The sequence below is a fragment of the Pomacea canaliculata genome, linkage group LG11 (assembly GCF_003073045.1).
Source record: "Pomacea canaliculata isolate SZHN2017 linkage group LG11, ASM307304v1, whole genome shotgun sequence".
NCBI classification, from domain to species: Eukaryota; Metazoa; Mollusca; class Gastropoda; order Architaenioglossa; family Ampullariidae; genus Pomacea; species Pomacea canaliculata.
In genome coordinates, this window is record NC_037600.1 from 10,951,995 (window position 1) to 10,968,870 (window position 16,876).

A 16,876-nucleotide genomic window follows, 5' to 3' on the forward strand; every position below is an offset into this window, starting at 1 on the left:
GACAAGTCAAGCAGTTTTGATATATGCGGATGACCATTAAGTAAATTAACTGTATAGACATGTATGCTTCCTCTGTCGTCTTGTGAAATATGGAGGGAGTTGCTTTAAGAATTATGCATAAAAGCAAGCTTCATGTCAAACAGGCGAGGACCGGTAGATCCCGTTCGGGGTTTGATGTCAGCTGCTGATAGGCGAGTAGATGTTTTCGAGCCGTGCGATGTGCGAATGAGTTGGCGAGAAATATGGTGTGGAGACTTTTTTAAGCCCATAAACCCTCCGTTGGAACGAAGGTAGTGTATGCTAAGTAGTCATAACGATTATTGAGTTTAAATGTATGGTTTCAATGCTGACAACCGCACAGAAGTAACTAATTGTGGGACTTAAAGGTTGTTTTGGTAATACTGTTATCGTGCCATGTACTAAGATTTGTCTACTATAGAGTAAAAAGTAATCTTTTTAACAAGACACAAACATTGTTTCGGGATCGTGCCTTGGTCTCCAGTAGGACAGATTCATGAGTTTTTGTCTCGTACCCAAGGACGGCATGGTGGGATGACTCCGAGTATACCGGAGGGACAACTTGCGTACTGCGAAAAGATGTTAAACGGCAGTGTCAATGTTATAGTTTACTCTGATCCAGAAAAGAGCAGGATAATAATTGTGATAGATATTTTTTACGAAGCCCATTTTAAAGCATCAAAAAGCGAATTGACAGAAAACGAGGTCCCGATCCGTTCTAAGCAATTTGCTGTTCTTTAAGGATTTAGAGAACTTGTATTTTCGGCACATATTTATTTAGTGTCGATTTCTGTACAATAAGCGTCAACAACAAAAATACAATGTGTTTAGAGTATTATAGGCAAACAAGGTGATTAATCGTCTAGTTAAAATTTTTATACAAATATTCTTTGTTATTGTATATGCCAAATTAAATTAATGGAGTTTGATTGTTTATGACAATCCTACATGTTACGATTGCATTAAGCATACTTTACGCAGAAGTATTTACGCCATGGTACGAGGAAATTATGGAAGCACCTGTAATAGTTCATCCTCATAGCTCCCATTTTCCGTCCTCATTAAAGCAAAGTAGGGGTGACAGTGTACATAATTTGCCACTTACATATTTCAGATTACTGTTTGGTTCTTGTAGAAACACAAACAGCACGATTCAGAGCATGTTAACTTGTATATTTTGTAACAACCTAAAAAAATCGTAAACTGTTGGTAGACCATTATTTTGAGTAGGGATTATATACAGTAGTCTTTTATTACATTTTTATGAAGGGATTTGCCTACATAACTTTTTAGATTCCAAAAGTATTTCACTTCACTCAAACACACGAACGAACGAACAACGAACAAGCAAAAAAAACAATAAATAAAAAGAAAACTTGAAGGTTGAATTTATTACAGAGCGTGCTGTCTAAATGTTCGAAGTTTATTTTAATTTAATTGTCAATTATATCTATATATGTCTCTTTCTTTTTTTTAAGCACACATCGTCAGCAGATTCTCTTAACGTGGGACAATAACAGCTCGATATCTGAACATATTTTTAAAATATTCTTTTTGAAAGTTTAATCACGTTTAGAAACTACACTCCGCTCATTTGTCATGGGGCAGTAGGCTTACCTAACCCATTTAATGGGGCTAATTTCTTCTAGCCTTTAATTTTTGTATTTTAATTATAGAATAAAATCTTTTGTATCGAACTTGCCACCGCTTCATAAATACCACCCCAAGGGTTACTGCTGCAGTATTTTGTGGTACAGTATTCCTGGAGTTGTCACACATGTAGAATAACTTCCCTAAATAGTGACTGCAGTTGTAACCCAATCAAATAGCTTGTCTTCTAGTATATCCAACACAAATCTTCAATACGTAACATTATAATCCTTAATATTGCAGGAAATCTCAACTCATAAATGCGACTAATAGTTTGAATTACTTACATCTTTATTGTTATAGATTAAGGATATCAAGTAAATAGCTGTGAGTAAATTTTATCAAGAAGAGACTGAACATTATTTACAAGATATGATGCAAAGACACCAGTCCTTGTGTTCCACGACAACTGCGGAACCAGACATTCGTCTGACGAGACGGTAACAGGACCGCGGAGAAGATAGATCAAAGTGCCTCCTCTAACGGGGTGGTCGTGTCACGTGACTCTATCGTGTGGAAAGTCTTGTATGAGGTAAGATACTAGGCTAGAATGACGACGACGACGAAGACGACGATGATGATGATGATTAAAACAAACATTTCAATGAGTAACTTTCCTTTCTTTGCACAGGCGAAAACTGAACAATACTTCTGAATTAGTTTTTTAATACTTTACTCAAGTTTATAAAAACTTCGAGGATTGGTTAGTGTCAACATATTGTATCTCTGGTCATCTTTTTTGTCTAATTTCTACTGAGAGTTGGATAACCTGTAGGTCACCTAGTCAACCTAATCCTCTGTCACATCTAGCCAAATCGTGACACTGTACTGTTGACGCAGGTCAAAGTTGACGAAGTAACAGCAACAGAGGACGCGTTATTCGTAGGAGTGACCAGAACACCTCCTGAGCGCCTCACTATGACGAGTTCCTTGATAGACCTAGGCATCGTCGAAGTCAATTGGATCAGCCACCAGAAAAAGTTTGTGAGTTTCCCTGACTACAAGTGCAACAAAAATGGTCCCTTTTGTGATTCGGTATCTATGTAAGAATGGAAGAAAATTACTTTTTGCTGCTTTTCTTCAAAAAAAAATTTTTGTCTATTAAAAGTTTTAGATTATGTGATCTTTCCGTTTTCTAAGCTCAGTGGCATATGCTAATAACTCCAAAAAATTAACAAATCCCTTTTTGTCATCTATATTATAGTAACTTATCAGGCATCTGTTTTCAGTTATATAGGACGATAGGAAAAGGTTCTCAAGAAACTTCAAGTCGGGAGTCGAGTCGGGGTCCTGGTGGACTCTTCAAACGACATTCACCCTCTTTCGTTCGACGGACAGGACCATGGTGTTGTAGTGCGGAACATGTCCCACCGACGCCCTGCTTTGCTGTATTTATTATGCACGGTGCAATCACGAAGGTGAAGAAGACACAGTTACAGGGTTACATTCTACAAAAACGTTTGTGATTGCCTTTGTTTTATGGCGAAGTCACTTAGAAAATCTGCAGTTAATAGTGAAAGATCATAGGACGTTATACCCTATGGACAGCCAACTCGACGCGCTCGCAGTGCGAAAGCGTTGACTCAAACTCGTGACCGCAGTGGGTGGCAAGAGAAGGTGGGGTTACAGGCAATATCCGGTAGCTTGTTTTGTATCGCGAGTATCTTTCAATCCTTTTGCTGTTGAAGAAATCTCTCTTAGTAAGTATGTTTTTGATATATATATATATTATGAATATGTGAATTGATAATGTAAAAATTCTATACTCAAACACAGCGTGTGTATCGTAGTATTTGTAATTATGGTTAAGAGTCAAAAATGTTTTTGTCAGCAAGTTCTCGCTCTCTAGCTCATTGTTTTTTCTGAGTGGTACAGAGGGTAGTTTGTAGTGAGTTTTATCGCTTCTGAATTCAGACTAAGGCTCTTAGGAACCTCCATGTAAATTCTTATTGATGTTTGCAGAATGTTGTTTTTGAACACATTCACATCACGCGCTGCTCTTATCAGGACGATATATACTTGAAAAGGTGGCGAAGAAAAATTGGATGTTTCTTCATCTATCTCTGATATTTATGTGAATAATTACCGTGAAATAAATATGGACAAGACGGCAAATCGTTTAGTGACTGTTTAGTTTAGTTTCATTAAGAACATTAAACTGTTGTAGTAATATGCCTTAGTTGCTGGCTCAGCGTAATACACCAACTCCCACCCCCACACACACTCTCTATATTGCGAACCGTATCCAGCACTCAGCAGTCTTCAAACAGCAGTGTTGAACATTGCTTATACTAGGTGATTAATAGTTCGATTATTGTTTTACAACTTTAAATCTTTTTCATTCAGGCACACCAATACTTAAAACCACTGGAAAGTCAATTTTTTTTATAAAATATAAAAGGTTATATTTATCTTACAAGGTGACTTACCTTCATTAAACAATATAATGTCTGGAACAAATGGTCGCTCTTTCGATGCTGAAACTAGAATTAAAACGATTCACAGCTCTCTCACGAGCTTTTTTCCAGTCTTTATTATCTAGTCTTCTAATGCGGAAAAATGATCACAAACCTTTGATTCGACCTTTGCAAGCAGGGCATCCTGGAATCGCACAGTTACTGCCTGGCATCTCAAAATAATAACAACAGTAGCACTGCGACACACTGTGAAAGAGGAAGCCGGAAAAGGCAAATACCACACGTGGTCCAGCGCATGCGCGACTCAAGAGATCTGTTCCCGCGCCTGAGTTGGCTGTCAATAGGGTATAACTTCTTTGAAAACATGAAACCCTTCTAATACATATTTGATTTCGTTGATGTACATGCTTTATTTTTTTAATGGATATTTGAAAGAAAATCATTTCCTTTGTGTGTAAATTCCTCAGCGTTGTACCTGTTGCCTTATTGTCTTTGTTGCGCAGGTGACAGCCCTTCCTACATCAAAAAGATCATGAAGAATATAGGAGAACAAGAAGGTTGAGACAGTAAAGCGTGAATATATTTGCCGCCATAACATGGCCATTGATACTACCATTGACTGCTCAAATGTATTTGCTTCGTTAACCTGTTTTCTATCATTAAGATGACAAGCTCTCTCGTGCCTGATTCTTATTTTCAGTTAAATACACGAAAATAAAACTTCGAGCAAAGTAATGTTTTAGTTCATTTGTATCAGATGCCCATTCTAATATATATATATACACAAAGAAGAGAAAAGAAACATCTGATCAATAATAATGCACACACATACACACATTCACACGGGCACACACACACACACACACACACACACAGATAAATACACAAATACAAGAAAACTTTCTGTTTATTACTCGCACACAGAAGATTTGAAATGCAACTGGAACAGCAAATACACACTAAAATTATATTAGCACTAAAATAGAGGAACTATCTCTCTCCTTACATATCACTTTATAACTATACATTTAAAAATTCAAATTGTTTTTCTCAGCGCTCTTAATTTAAGATTAATTTCATGTCACACAAATTCAAAGTGTCCCACATGGGAACTGTAATGTGTGTTTATATCACTGTGTGGGAAGCTTAGTCTCTACTAACAACAAATAGATGATGTTAGCAGTATACTTCAAGACAGCACACAGATATACAGAGTTCACATGATCACATACTTGCCTTTCACACACATACTCATTATGTATATAATAAAATACATGATGCCTGCTTAGAAATTTCATAAGTACAGTTTATTAAAGTAAATTATCAGCATATTTTTTTTTACAATAATTTAATTTATAAAAATCCATATATGTTCATATGTTCATGCTACTATCAAATACTAGTAAGAATTTGGTAATAATATAGCAACTTATATCTATGATGCATTTGAAGTACGAAGCCTTATGTCGGTGTTGATTAATAAATAAACAGAAACGTAAGAAACAGAAACATTGTTTTTTCACATTTGTAATTCGATTTAATAGGTAACTCTGCTTCTTGATTACTATTTCTTTTGATATTTTGTCCTACAGATACACGATAGTTTTTAAAATCCAAGTATCAAAAACAGGAAGAAAGGTTCTTTCAGATGTGGAAAGTCTCAACATTGTAACACCTGACGATTATGGTGATTGGTGTCAGGAGTAATAATCGAGAGACAGAAAGATAGGGAAGATAACAAAAAGCCCGCAGTTAAATTCCCCTTTTATATCTTTAAGAGGCAACACATCTAATCTGGATTTTAGCTTCTAAAAAGACAATGTTATTCTCTTAAATTTAAAGCAATTTTTGAAATGCACTACCTGCAGTAATTAAAAATTAATTAATATATTATTGTGATATATTTTCTTCAATTACAATAGATATGTAATATATTCCAGTTTAATTTCATCTGTAGCAGTGTCTATAGTACATTTACATTTGTCGAAGTACATTGAACTCCAAAGTGTATTTACAGGTAATATTTCTCATCACTAAAATAGTAAGATATAGTATAAAACGCGTTATGATTTTTTTTGTTTGCAAAGAAGATAATAAGTGTATTAGAAACTGGAACTGATCGTATGTACCTCAAAATAGACAGACTGAGAGACAGACAGCTGTAACTTGTTTATTAACTGTCACATCTACAGTGACAATAAATCCCAGGTTACTGATGGAGGATTTAAAGGTGATATTGTTTTCTCCCACCTTGGCTTGCTTTGGGAATACTGATCAGTAAATTTTAAGTCTACTTGAGCAAAGGAAGTCTTTCGTTTTATTATCGTAGAGTTTAATTTTGCTTGTCACCATCCAGTCTTTAACATCGTCAATACAGACGTCTATGGTGCTAGCAGGAGGAGGAGGAGTGGAGCACTTGTTGCATGTCTTCAGCATATGATTCATTAGAAACATAGAGACTGGATGGAAGATAAAAGGTCTTTTTTACAAAAGGAACATAACTGGGATAAGAAATGAGCCGTCTGGGTCTACGGAGGAAAGTGGAGGAAGGCTTGTTGTTTAACCGTAAACGAACACATCCTGTATGAAATGTGATTTTTCATACTGTTGATATAATAAAAATATTTGTGCAACGGATAGTTGAAATTGGGCACTAATTATTTTTGTTGTCCCGTGGATTCCCAGAAAATAACAAGATTAATTTCCTAGTCAATTAACAACAACAACAAAAAAGACGCTTTCTGTCTTTAGGATTTTTAATTGCATTTTACAATCTCATGTTACTAAACCTCTTCTTAAATTAAATTTAAGGACTTTAGAAGAATCCATCATCAATCCAGCATAGCTTCCTTCAGGCATCCACTAAACCCATCTGGAAACACTGAAGTCCTGCCGAAAACACAAACTACATTTAACTTATGGTTGCGCTTCCCATACCTTATTTTATTTTCTATTTAATTTACTGTAAACAGTGTATCTATACAGAGATCAGTACGCATATATCTGTCTATATATTTCACATGTGGTAGTAAAAGATTTACAAAAAATAATGTTGGGAAATTTAGCCGATGTACTTCAATCTCTCTTTTCTCTCTTTATATGTATCGTAAATTAATATAACGCCCTCTTGTTAGAACTGCTGGTATTCAGAGGGCTGGCCTTTTAAAATATTTTGACTTCACTGGTGATAATAAAATAACTAACAAAAACCAAGAACAAAGACTTTGTCAAATGTTCACGTTTATTTGCACCTAATACAATCACCACACACACATCTACCTCTTCCTGTAGGGTGTGATACTCTACAGCACGAGTGGGCAATTAATTTTCCCAAGGGGCCGCCTGAGAAATTCAGATTGTTTTAGAGGGCCGGACTAATATCGTTAACTCAGTTTTACTCAATACTGTATATATAGTATATATACTGGCAGGCGGGCCAGCGGGCGGGCCGGTCTGGGACAGGAGGCGGGCCGGATTCGGCCCGCGGGCCGGCCTTTGCCCAGGCCTGCTCGACAGTGTCAACAGAAAGTTAGTCATTGCCTCTATGTAACATCTTCTATCTGAAGTCATCGACATCAACATACACCAGTCTACTCACACGGAAATTCCCAGTTGAAGCGAACGGTTTGCTTCCTGGTACACTCCAGTAAACGTGTTCACCTGATCAAAGGCGGATAAGCAATTTCTTTTGCTTGTTTATTGCTAAGTGTTCTTTGAATCTTATCTACTTATTTGTAGTAATAAACATGTTAGGTACGTGTTTTGATAAAATAGTTTATTACCTGTGTAAATACTGATATTATACCTGTATGTTGTAGAAAAGGTTCTCTCAGATAAGGTGTTGATAACTATCTCACATGTACTAATCGAAACTACGTAACATGCTCAGAATCAGACTGTTATTAATACATCTATAAAAAATTAAAGATTTATTTCTCCATATTATATAATATATTAGCTTTTTACGACACTCCGATACTCATATCTATATAGAGACGTCAGACCCACTGTAGCATTGCCAAGGGAAACTACTACTCGATATCTTCTTATTTTCTTGCAAGATTACTTCCCATTCTAAGAATAAGTTTGTTGGTTTATGCATTACTTAGTAGTGTACTACAAAAGCTACATCACTTTGTTATTATCTTACATTACTTGGTACCTTTTTTATGTCTACGTTGCTCAGTCTTCATCCTCCATCATTATTTTTTGTCGCTGGCTGTAATCACTCGCATTTGTGGGGCGCCTTCAGGTTGCCACTAGGGTTGGAATATGGTTGGAAGTTCCTGGTAAAATGGAGAAAATCGGGGCTAAAGCACACACACACAACTTATACTCTACATCACTATACAATATATTGTTAACTTAAAACAGTAACTTGTAAGTTGCTAACATCGCAGTGGTTAATTTACCAAAAACCACTCTGTAGCTAGTCTTAAATGCTTTATACCTTTGCTGAAAGGGGTTAAGGGAAGCGTTAACTTAATAACTACAACATTTTTATTCTGCATTATTTCCTGTTTTATCAATTGTGACAAGTTTTTTATAGTGAGAAAGATTTCTTGTTACTATTAAAAATGTACCATAAAGAATTTATTAGCATAATTTTTTGCATTAATTAATTACTGTATTTTATACATTTACTAGTCACTTGGTAGCTTCAGCTACGTCATATATATTTTGTATATTTATATTTTTATAGGTTGCCTACTAAGATGGTGACAGCATCAACTCAGCCCATAGAAAGGGAGTGTATGGTGTGCATAAGTGAATTCGAGACACCAAAGATTCTACTGTGTGCTCACCTCCTGTGCCGAAAATGTGTCATTCCGTTGTTGAAACCTGGTGCTGTTTGTCGGTTGTGTAGATATCTAATAGTTAATGATAAATGTTGTCTAGTTAGGAGACGCATGATGCAGGCAAATTCTGCCGACGCCCTGCAAACAGATTTTGTGATGGAAGCCCTGGTGTAGAGTGCTCGTGTACTGGCTAGGTCATTTAAAAATGCAAACTTTCATGTCATACAAATTCTTCCAAGTGTGACACATGGGAACTGTAATGTGTGTTTATGTCACTGTACGTGTGTGTGGGAAACTTAGTCTCTGCTGACAACAAATAGATGATACTAGCAGTATACTTCAAGACAGCAAACAGATATACAGAGTTCACATGATCGCATACTTGCCTTTCACACACATATTCATTATGTATATAATAAATTACATGATGCCTGCTTAGAAATTCATAACTGAAGTTTTTAAAATATCAGCATATTTTTTTATTATAATTTAATTTTCTAAAATACATATATGTTTATTTATAGTATTAAACAATAAACTATGCAGTGTTTATATATATATAATGCGTTTATAACAATATATTTATTTTCTGGAATTTTGATTGAGCAACTTTTTAAAGTGTTTGCTCATGTAGTCGGATAACTTTGACGTTGTTTTCGCAAACTTTTTTTTATTTACTTTCGCTATATCTGTGCAGAGATTTGCATCCACATACATGGCTGCATATTTCATGCTATTAGCAAATACTAGTAAGCATAAAGTTAATAAAGAAGGAAATTACATCTATGAGGCATTTGAAGTACGAAATTTAATTCAAGGTTAGCTATTTCATTCATCAATCTGGCTGTGTAGCTTACAATGTATGTTCTATTGCTTTGTTTGTATATTGTATTGTGTAGTGATTTGATTCCCCTTGAAAAGGGACGAAGGTCTCTTCAGTAAATAAATTAACTTATCAATTAGTATGGTAAATTAGTAGAAACGTCTCATGTCAGAACTGCTGTGATTCAGAGGTGTGCTTTTTTCAGAATATTTTGGCTTTCGCTTGTAATAATGAAATAACTAACAGAAATAAAGAATAAAAACTTCTTCCAATGTTTACGTTTATTTACATCTGATACAATCATCACATACACATCTTGCTGTTCTTGCCGACTGTGATATGAAATAGAGAATTATTCATTCACACTTTGTACAGTGTCTTCTATTTAAAGTTATCTACACAGAACATACACCAGTCTACTCACACGGAAATTCTCCGTTGAAGCGAACAGTTAGCTTCCTGGTTAACTGCAGTAACCTTGTTCAACTGATCAAAGGTGGATAAGCAATTTCGCTTGTTTATTGGTAAATATTATTTGAATCTTATCCATTTACTTGTATTAATAAACATGTTAGGTACATGATTGGATAAAATAGTTTATTACTTGTGTAAATACTGATATTACACCTCTGTGTTGTAGCAACGGTTCTTTCAGATAAGGTGTTGATAAATATCTCATATGTATCAATCGAAACTACGTAACATGCTCAGAATCACCTGAATGGTGTGTGTAGAAAATCTATTTTCTACTTTTAGTGTGTTTACTGTATTTAATGTGTTTAGTTACTTTGTTAGAGCAAAGTTGTGATTGGAGCAATTAGAATAGAGACAATACATCGTGAACTGGTCAAGCTGGCAGGACATCAGCCATTAGAAAAACAAACACTGGTAAAAAGGAAAACGAAAGCGCTAACGCATTTCCAAAAACCTTCTTAACGAAAATTTCCATAATAGTTGTCATATTATAATTAGAGGTCACGTGACTTGTATCCCAATGTCATAGCAACGACTTGTCGTCATAGTGAGTAGAGACTCTTAACAAAAGAGTTTTCTATTCTTTAGCCTGAAGTATTTGTCAGAAGGATGCAAGTCTCACCTAACTCAATCATCTGAAGGAAACAGTGAGTAAACTCTACTCGGTTACACCGCTTGACGTCACCACAGTCACGAACACCCCGGGTGTGTGTGTGGCAGTCTGTCATACCTTGGTGAGTCATAGCGTGAAGTAGGTCAGTCTGTACAATGACATTCATTGCTAGGTACTCACTTCAGTTAATAGTGGCTTTAGCAGTTTGAACTTTCTACAGAATTAAAAAAGGCTTTAGGGAAACTGCTAGATAATAAAATCTTTGTTTTGGCAATATTATTACCTCCCTTTTTATTTTGTATATATATATATTTTAGGTACTTGTCTTTCTACAAGAAAACACTAACCATTTTTAAATCGGGACCGTTGTGAATGAAATTTGTACTTTAAAGTAGCTACTGCAACTGCAGATGCTGTTAAAATAATTCAGTTTTATTCTCCCTTACCCTCACTAGTCTTTAGTCAGCAAATTACGACCAACAAACTTTGCAAAGTTAAACATCCTCTTTCCCAAAGATAAAATCTCCAAAAGCTTGTATAAAAGTTAGTATGTATTGTTTGACTTGTAACTACGATTCCAGATGGCTCCGACACACAAAAGAGAGTGTGCCCTGTGCACAGAAGAATTCGCGACACCAAAGATTCTACCCTGTGGTCATCTCCTGTGTCGACAATGTATCATTTCCTGGATGGACTCCAAACCAGATGCCGGGTGTCCGCTGTGTAGATGTCCTATAGTAGAGCAGTCAGATGGAAGTTCGTCCGCCACTGTTGACGCCCTGCCGACAGACTTTGTGATGGAAGCGCTGGTGGAGAGCGCTCGTGTGCTGAGTAAAGATCACCTTTGTTGTGTGTGTGAGGACGTCAGGGCGGACTTCATCTGTCTGCAGTGTCAAGACATGATGTGTCCAGCGTGTACAAAGGCTCATAAAAAGTTTTCGGGAACCCGGAGTCACGATGTGGAGAGTGTCAGCACTGTGACACCTGAACGTCTGGCTGCCAGCCGCCCTGCACTGTGTGCTGACCACGGCGACAAACACGCGGAGTACTACTGCTTCAAGCACCGCCTCGCTGTCTGCTCAGCCTGTAAGGCTAACAAACACAATGTATGCCCGGAAGTAAACTATCTTGACAATGAAATCGATTCAGCTCAAAATTTACTAAACGACTTGACAAAGATTCTGGTAGAAGCGGAGCAGAAACTAGAGCAGGCTATAGGTCAGGTGACGTCACGTTTACAGGAAGTTGATGTCAGCGAACAAGAAGACTTGGCGCAGGTAGACAAGACATGTGACCGTCTTTACAAAATGGTGGAAGATTTCCGTAATAATTTGAAGGAAAAGACTCGCACGTCACATCTTAAAATCAGGAATTCATTACGTGACGTCAAGACTGACCTTAGCAACCGTCTAGGGAAGATGACGTCACACAAACACATTGTGACGCGAGCCACGTCAGTGTCACCACGTCCTGCACTGATACACATGACTCTGACTCTTGCTCTGACATACAGGATCAACAGCCTTGACCTCAGCACCTACTTGCAAAGAGAGTTGTGGGAGAAGCCCTTGTCTAGTGTAGAATGTTGTAAGAAACTTGTCAGACGGATACAACAGGAGCTACTGATGTTGGAGCAGCAGTGGACAGTTGCAGAGGTAATTTTTTAGTAAGCCTGTTTAAATGTTACAACGATTGCATGTTTCTTTCTCTCTTACATTTATGTCATTTTTTCAAAGTAATTTTTTAAAAAACATTTCTCGCGTATAACTATATGTTAGATTTACTGTTGTTCCTTTTTTATACTGAGAGTAATTTAGAAGTATTGAACAGACTATTTCTTATCCTGTATACAGTTTTAGCTGTTGTAGATATCGTAGTTCACTATATATCTCGAATGTTAATGTGCGATGTGAACACGAGCTTGAACCACAAAATAAAAGTAACTCAGAAGTAATCCTTGTACATTTTATTCAAAACCTTTAAATGCTTACTGAAGGATGAGCGGGGGAAACGTTCGGCCCACCAAGATATCTGCGAATTTTAATATTTTTTTATAGTCTTTTTTAAATGACAGCAAAAATGTATGGTCGGAAAAATGAAATTTTATGAGGACATATATGAATCTCGTATGCTGCCAATATGGATGATTAGGAATTATGCATGACTGCAACCTTCACACAAAGCAGAGTGTAGATATGTTTGGGTTTGATGTCAGCTGCTGATATGAGTAGAGCTTTTGTACCTGTGCATGCAATGAATGGGCAGAATATACATAGACTGTAAGCCCCATAAACTCCTGCATTTGGCGAAGGTATGTGTATACTAAACAGTCAAACTGATTTTTATAATAAATGTATTTTCAATGCACAGCCACAAATAAAAAATCATGCATTCATTTCAAAAACTGGTTTTATTATTCTATATTATCTCATCTAGAAATTTTCTACTTAGAAACAAATCGTATACAGACTAAAAACAGTAGTTTCAATATGCTTCTCTTAGGCAGACCATAGTTTTGCCCCGAAAAGGCGGATTGTGGTGACTAAGAGGACATTATTGTCAGAAAGCCTGGCGCTGAGTTTGTTTGTTTGTTTTTTGGTATTTTATGCCATGCCAGCAACTAAGGCTATATCATGGCAATAAAAAGAATTTTTACGATTAAAAGTTTCGAGATAAATCTCCAGTTATTTATCTTAAAAACAGACCAGGATAATGAATGAACTAAATGTTAAAGAAAAAAGGTGGTGTAAAAAAGGGTGGTGGAGCCCAAAAAGGCCACTAACACACCAGAAATTAAATGAGCTATATGTATCTGTAGCAAATTATATTTGATGAAAGAGTCCTATCTTTTTTTAAAAAGCCACAAATAGCTGCCGATGAGACGGACCTAAATAAGATAAATAATGAGTTTACTGTAAAAAACTGTCGTCCGATGATCTGGAGCTCTGGACAGATAATTAGAAAGTGTAAAACGTTGAGATGTCCCTTACACCAGGGGCAACCTGGTGGTTGCTTCCCTCGCAAGAGGTATCCTTGCGTGGCATATGTGTGTCCTGTCTTTAGTCTTGTAAGGACCACCTCCTCCGGCCTTGTGGTGTGGCACAAGGGTTTGTGGTCAGAAAGACAGGGAAGAGTAGCGGATAATTTATTTTGATGGAGGGTGTTCCAGAGGTCTTGCCATAAAGTCAGTATGTAGGTTGTAAGTAAAGTTTTGCAATCAGATGAGATGAGAAACTGTATTTTACCAGGGGACTGACATGCAGCCTTGGCAGCCTGGTCTGCTCGAACATTGCCTGGAACACCAGAATCGCCAGGAGCCCAGATAAAGACAATGTCCTTATTTCGTTGGATAAGTGCTGCATGAATTTTATAAATCTTGACCACAAGGGGGTAGTCAGATTCATTTGAGAAAAGAGCTTAAAGAGCAGAAAGAGAGTCTGAGATTATTAGAAAGTTGTGCTCCGAAGAGCATCTCATTTGGCGCTGAGCATATGCAAACATGTTAACGCAGTGTCAAAGTTATATTTTGACAAAAAAAGCAGGCTAATATTTAGGTAGATAATTTATTGCTGCCCATTATAAACATCACAATAGCAATTGTCTTCTAATATACAATATAAATCTTCAATACCAAACATTTTCATCCCTAAGTGTTGCAGGAAATTTCAACTCAGAGACGCGGCTAATAACTCTAACTACTTACATAGTTATTGTCTTAGATTTAGGACATCAAGTAAATAACTGTGAGTAAATTTTATCAAGAAGCGACTGGACATTATTTTCAGCTGGACCCACAGCCACCAATCCTTGTCTTCCACGACAACTGCGGAACCAACATTCGTCTGACGAACGGTAACATTACCGCGGAGAAGATAGATTCCCAGGCCTACTGTAACGTGGTGGTTGTGTCACGTGACGCTATGGTGGCGAACGTCTTGTATGAAGTAAGAAGAGATGCTAGAATGATGATGATGATGGCTGATGGCTGATGATGATGATGATGATGATGATGATGATGATGATGATGATTCACTTTCCTTTCTTTGCACATGCGAAAACTAAATAATCCTTTTAAAATACTTTTTAAAATATTTTACTCATGTTTGAAATATTGTTTAGTGTCAACATATATCTTTGGTCACGCTTTTTGTCCAATGTCTACAAAGCGTTGGATAACCTGTAGGTTCACGTACTCCACCTAATCCTCTGTCACATCTAGCCAAATCGTGACACTGTACTGTTGACGCAGGTCAAAGTTGACGAAGTAACAGCAACAGAGAATACGTTATGCGTAGGAGTGACGAGAACACCTCCTGCGTGCCTCGATATAACGAGGTTTTCCGAAGACCTAGAAGACTCCAGCATCATCGGAGTCAATGGGATCAGCCATCAGGAAAGATTTGTGAGTTTCCATGGCTACAAGTGCAAGCAAATGACCTTGTGGTTTCGTATCCATGTAAGAATGGAAGAAAATTATCATTTACTTTTTATCTGCTTTTCTTCAAACCATCTTTTATCTAAAGTTTATATTTGTTTTCTAATAATAAGGTCAAATTCAGGGACACATGCTAGTAACGAAAAATTAATCAAATATCTTTTGTCATTTGTAAGTATACATAATTATCAGGCATCTGTTTTCAGGTGTTTAGCACGATAGGAGACAGTCTCAGGAGACTGCAAGGCGGGAGTCGAGTCGGGGTCCTGGTGGACTCATTTAACGACTTTCACCTCTACCTCGACGGACAGGACCAGGGGATTGTAGCAACGGATATCCCACCGCCCTGGTTTGCTGTCTTTGATATTTGCGGTTCAATCACTAAGGTGAGAGACACAGTTGCAGGCTACATTCTACAAAAAATTGTGTGATTGCTTTATAAAACCATAAGGGAATTTTCCTTGTTATGTGGCGAATGCGCTCAGAAATATGCAGTTAATAAATAGTAAAGGGGAAAACCTTCTAATACATATTTTATTTCGTTCACGTACAGACTTTATTTGTTAAGTGAATATTTGCAAAAATCGTTTTCTTTGTGTGGAAATTCTAATCGTTGTACCTGCTGCCTTATTGTCTTTGTTGAGCAGGTGACAGGCCTTCCTATATCTTAAAAAGGAACAAGAAGGATATAGGAGAACAAGAAGGTTGAGACAGTAAAGCGCGAATGTCTTTTCGAGTGAGGACGCCATCAACCTGACCGTTAATACTACCATTGGCTGCTTAAAATCTATTTTCTTCGTTAACCTGTTTCCTTTAAAACAATAAGATGACAAGCTCTTTCGTACGTGGTTCTTGTTTTCAGTTTAATACATGAAAATAAAACTGTAAAGTAATATTTTTGTACACGTTTATGAGTTGCCTCCTGTAATATATATATATCAAATACACAAAGAAGAGAAGAGAAACATCTGATGAATAAAAATGTCGCGCACACACATACACACGGACACACCGCCAACTCCACGCCTGTTCAAATGAGCGAACCCGTGGTTTTCATATTGGTAATGGAATAAACATATTTGTGCAACGAATAGTTTAAACTGGGCACTAAAAATTATAAAATATTTTCGTCGTCCTATGGATTCCCAGAAAATAATAAGATTTATTTCCTAGTCAATTAACAAAATAATTGCTTTCTGTTATAATGACTTTTAATTGCTTCTTACAATCTCATCATACTAAACCTCTCTTTAAATTAAATTTAAGGTTTATTTATGAAACTTTAAAAAAGATTGATGATAGCCATCAACAGGCAAAGCTTACAGTAGAACCAACTGCGGGGAGTTCTGTGTAGTTGTTCTTGTCACAACTCTCTTTCGTTTTTGATAGTCGTTACTATGCTTTGATTAAAGGTATCATCGACACCTGATGAAAAAAAAATTGTGAGCCAAGCATTAAAACTTCAAATAATAACATTTTCTTAAATTTGATCTGCGGCGAGGAACTTTTGTTGAAATGTCTCGAAAATTATTTCTGTTTCGCTATCTTGCAGACTAGCATTTAATTGCATATTTCTTTAAGTACTATTATATCATATGAAAGCACCTTTGAAGGTGTTTGACAGATTTTAAAAGCAATTTTTAGAGA

General features: G+C 36.6%; 1 protein-coding gene across 3 annotated transcripts; it reads left to right on the forward strand.

Annotated features, from left to right (window-relative positions):
* Positions 1-10,174: 10,174 nt before the first annotated feature.
* LOC112575846 (tripartite motif-containing protein 45-like) lies at positions 10,175-16,824 on the forward strand. Of its 3 annotated transcripts, none has more exons than XM_025257912.1 (7): positions 10,175-10,231; positions 10,770-10,915; positions 11,376-12,449; positions 14,580-14,738; positions 15,014-15,250; positions 15,436-15,615; positions 15,877-16,824. In XM_025257912.1, exons 3-7 carry the CDS (start codon positions 11,376-11,378, stop codon positions 15,898-15,900), a joined length of 1,674 nt encoding a protein of 557 aa, XP_025113697.1. In that variant the 5' UTR covers positions 10,175-10,231; positions 10,770-10,915; the 3' UTR covers positions 15,901-16,824. The 3 variants fall into 3 exon arrangements, with proteins under 3 accessions (XP_025113697.1, XP_025113699.1, XP_025113698.1); XM_025257914.1 differs by having other exon boundaries at positions 15,014-15,196; XM_025257913.1 differs by having other exon boundaries at positions 15,044-15,250.
* The last annotated feature ends 52 nt before the right edge of the window (positions 16,825-16,876 follow it).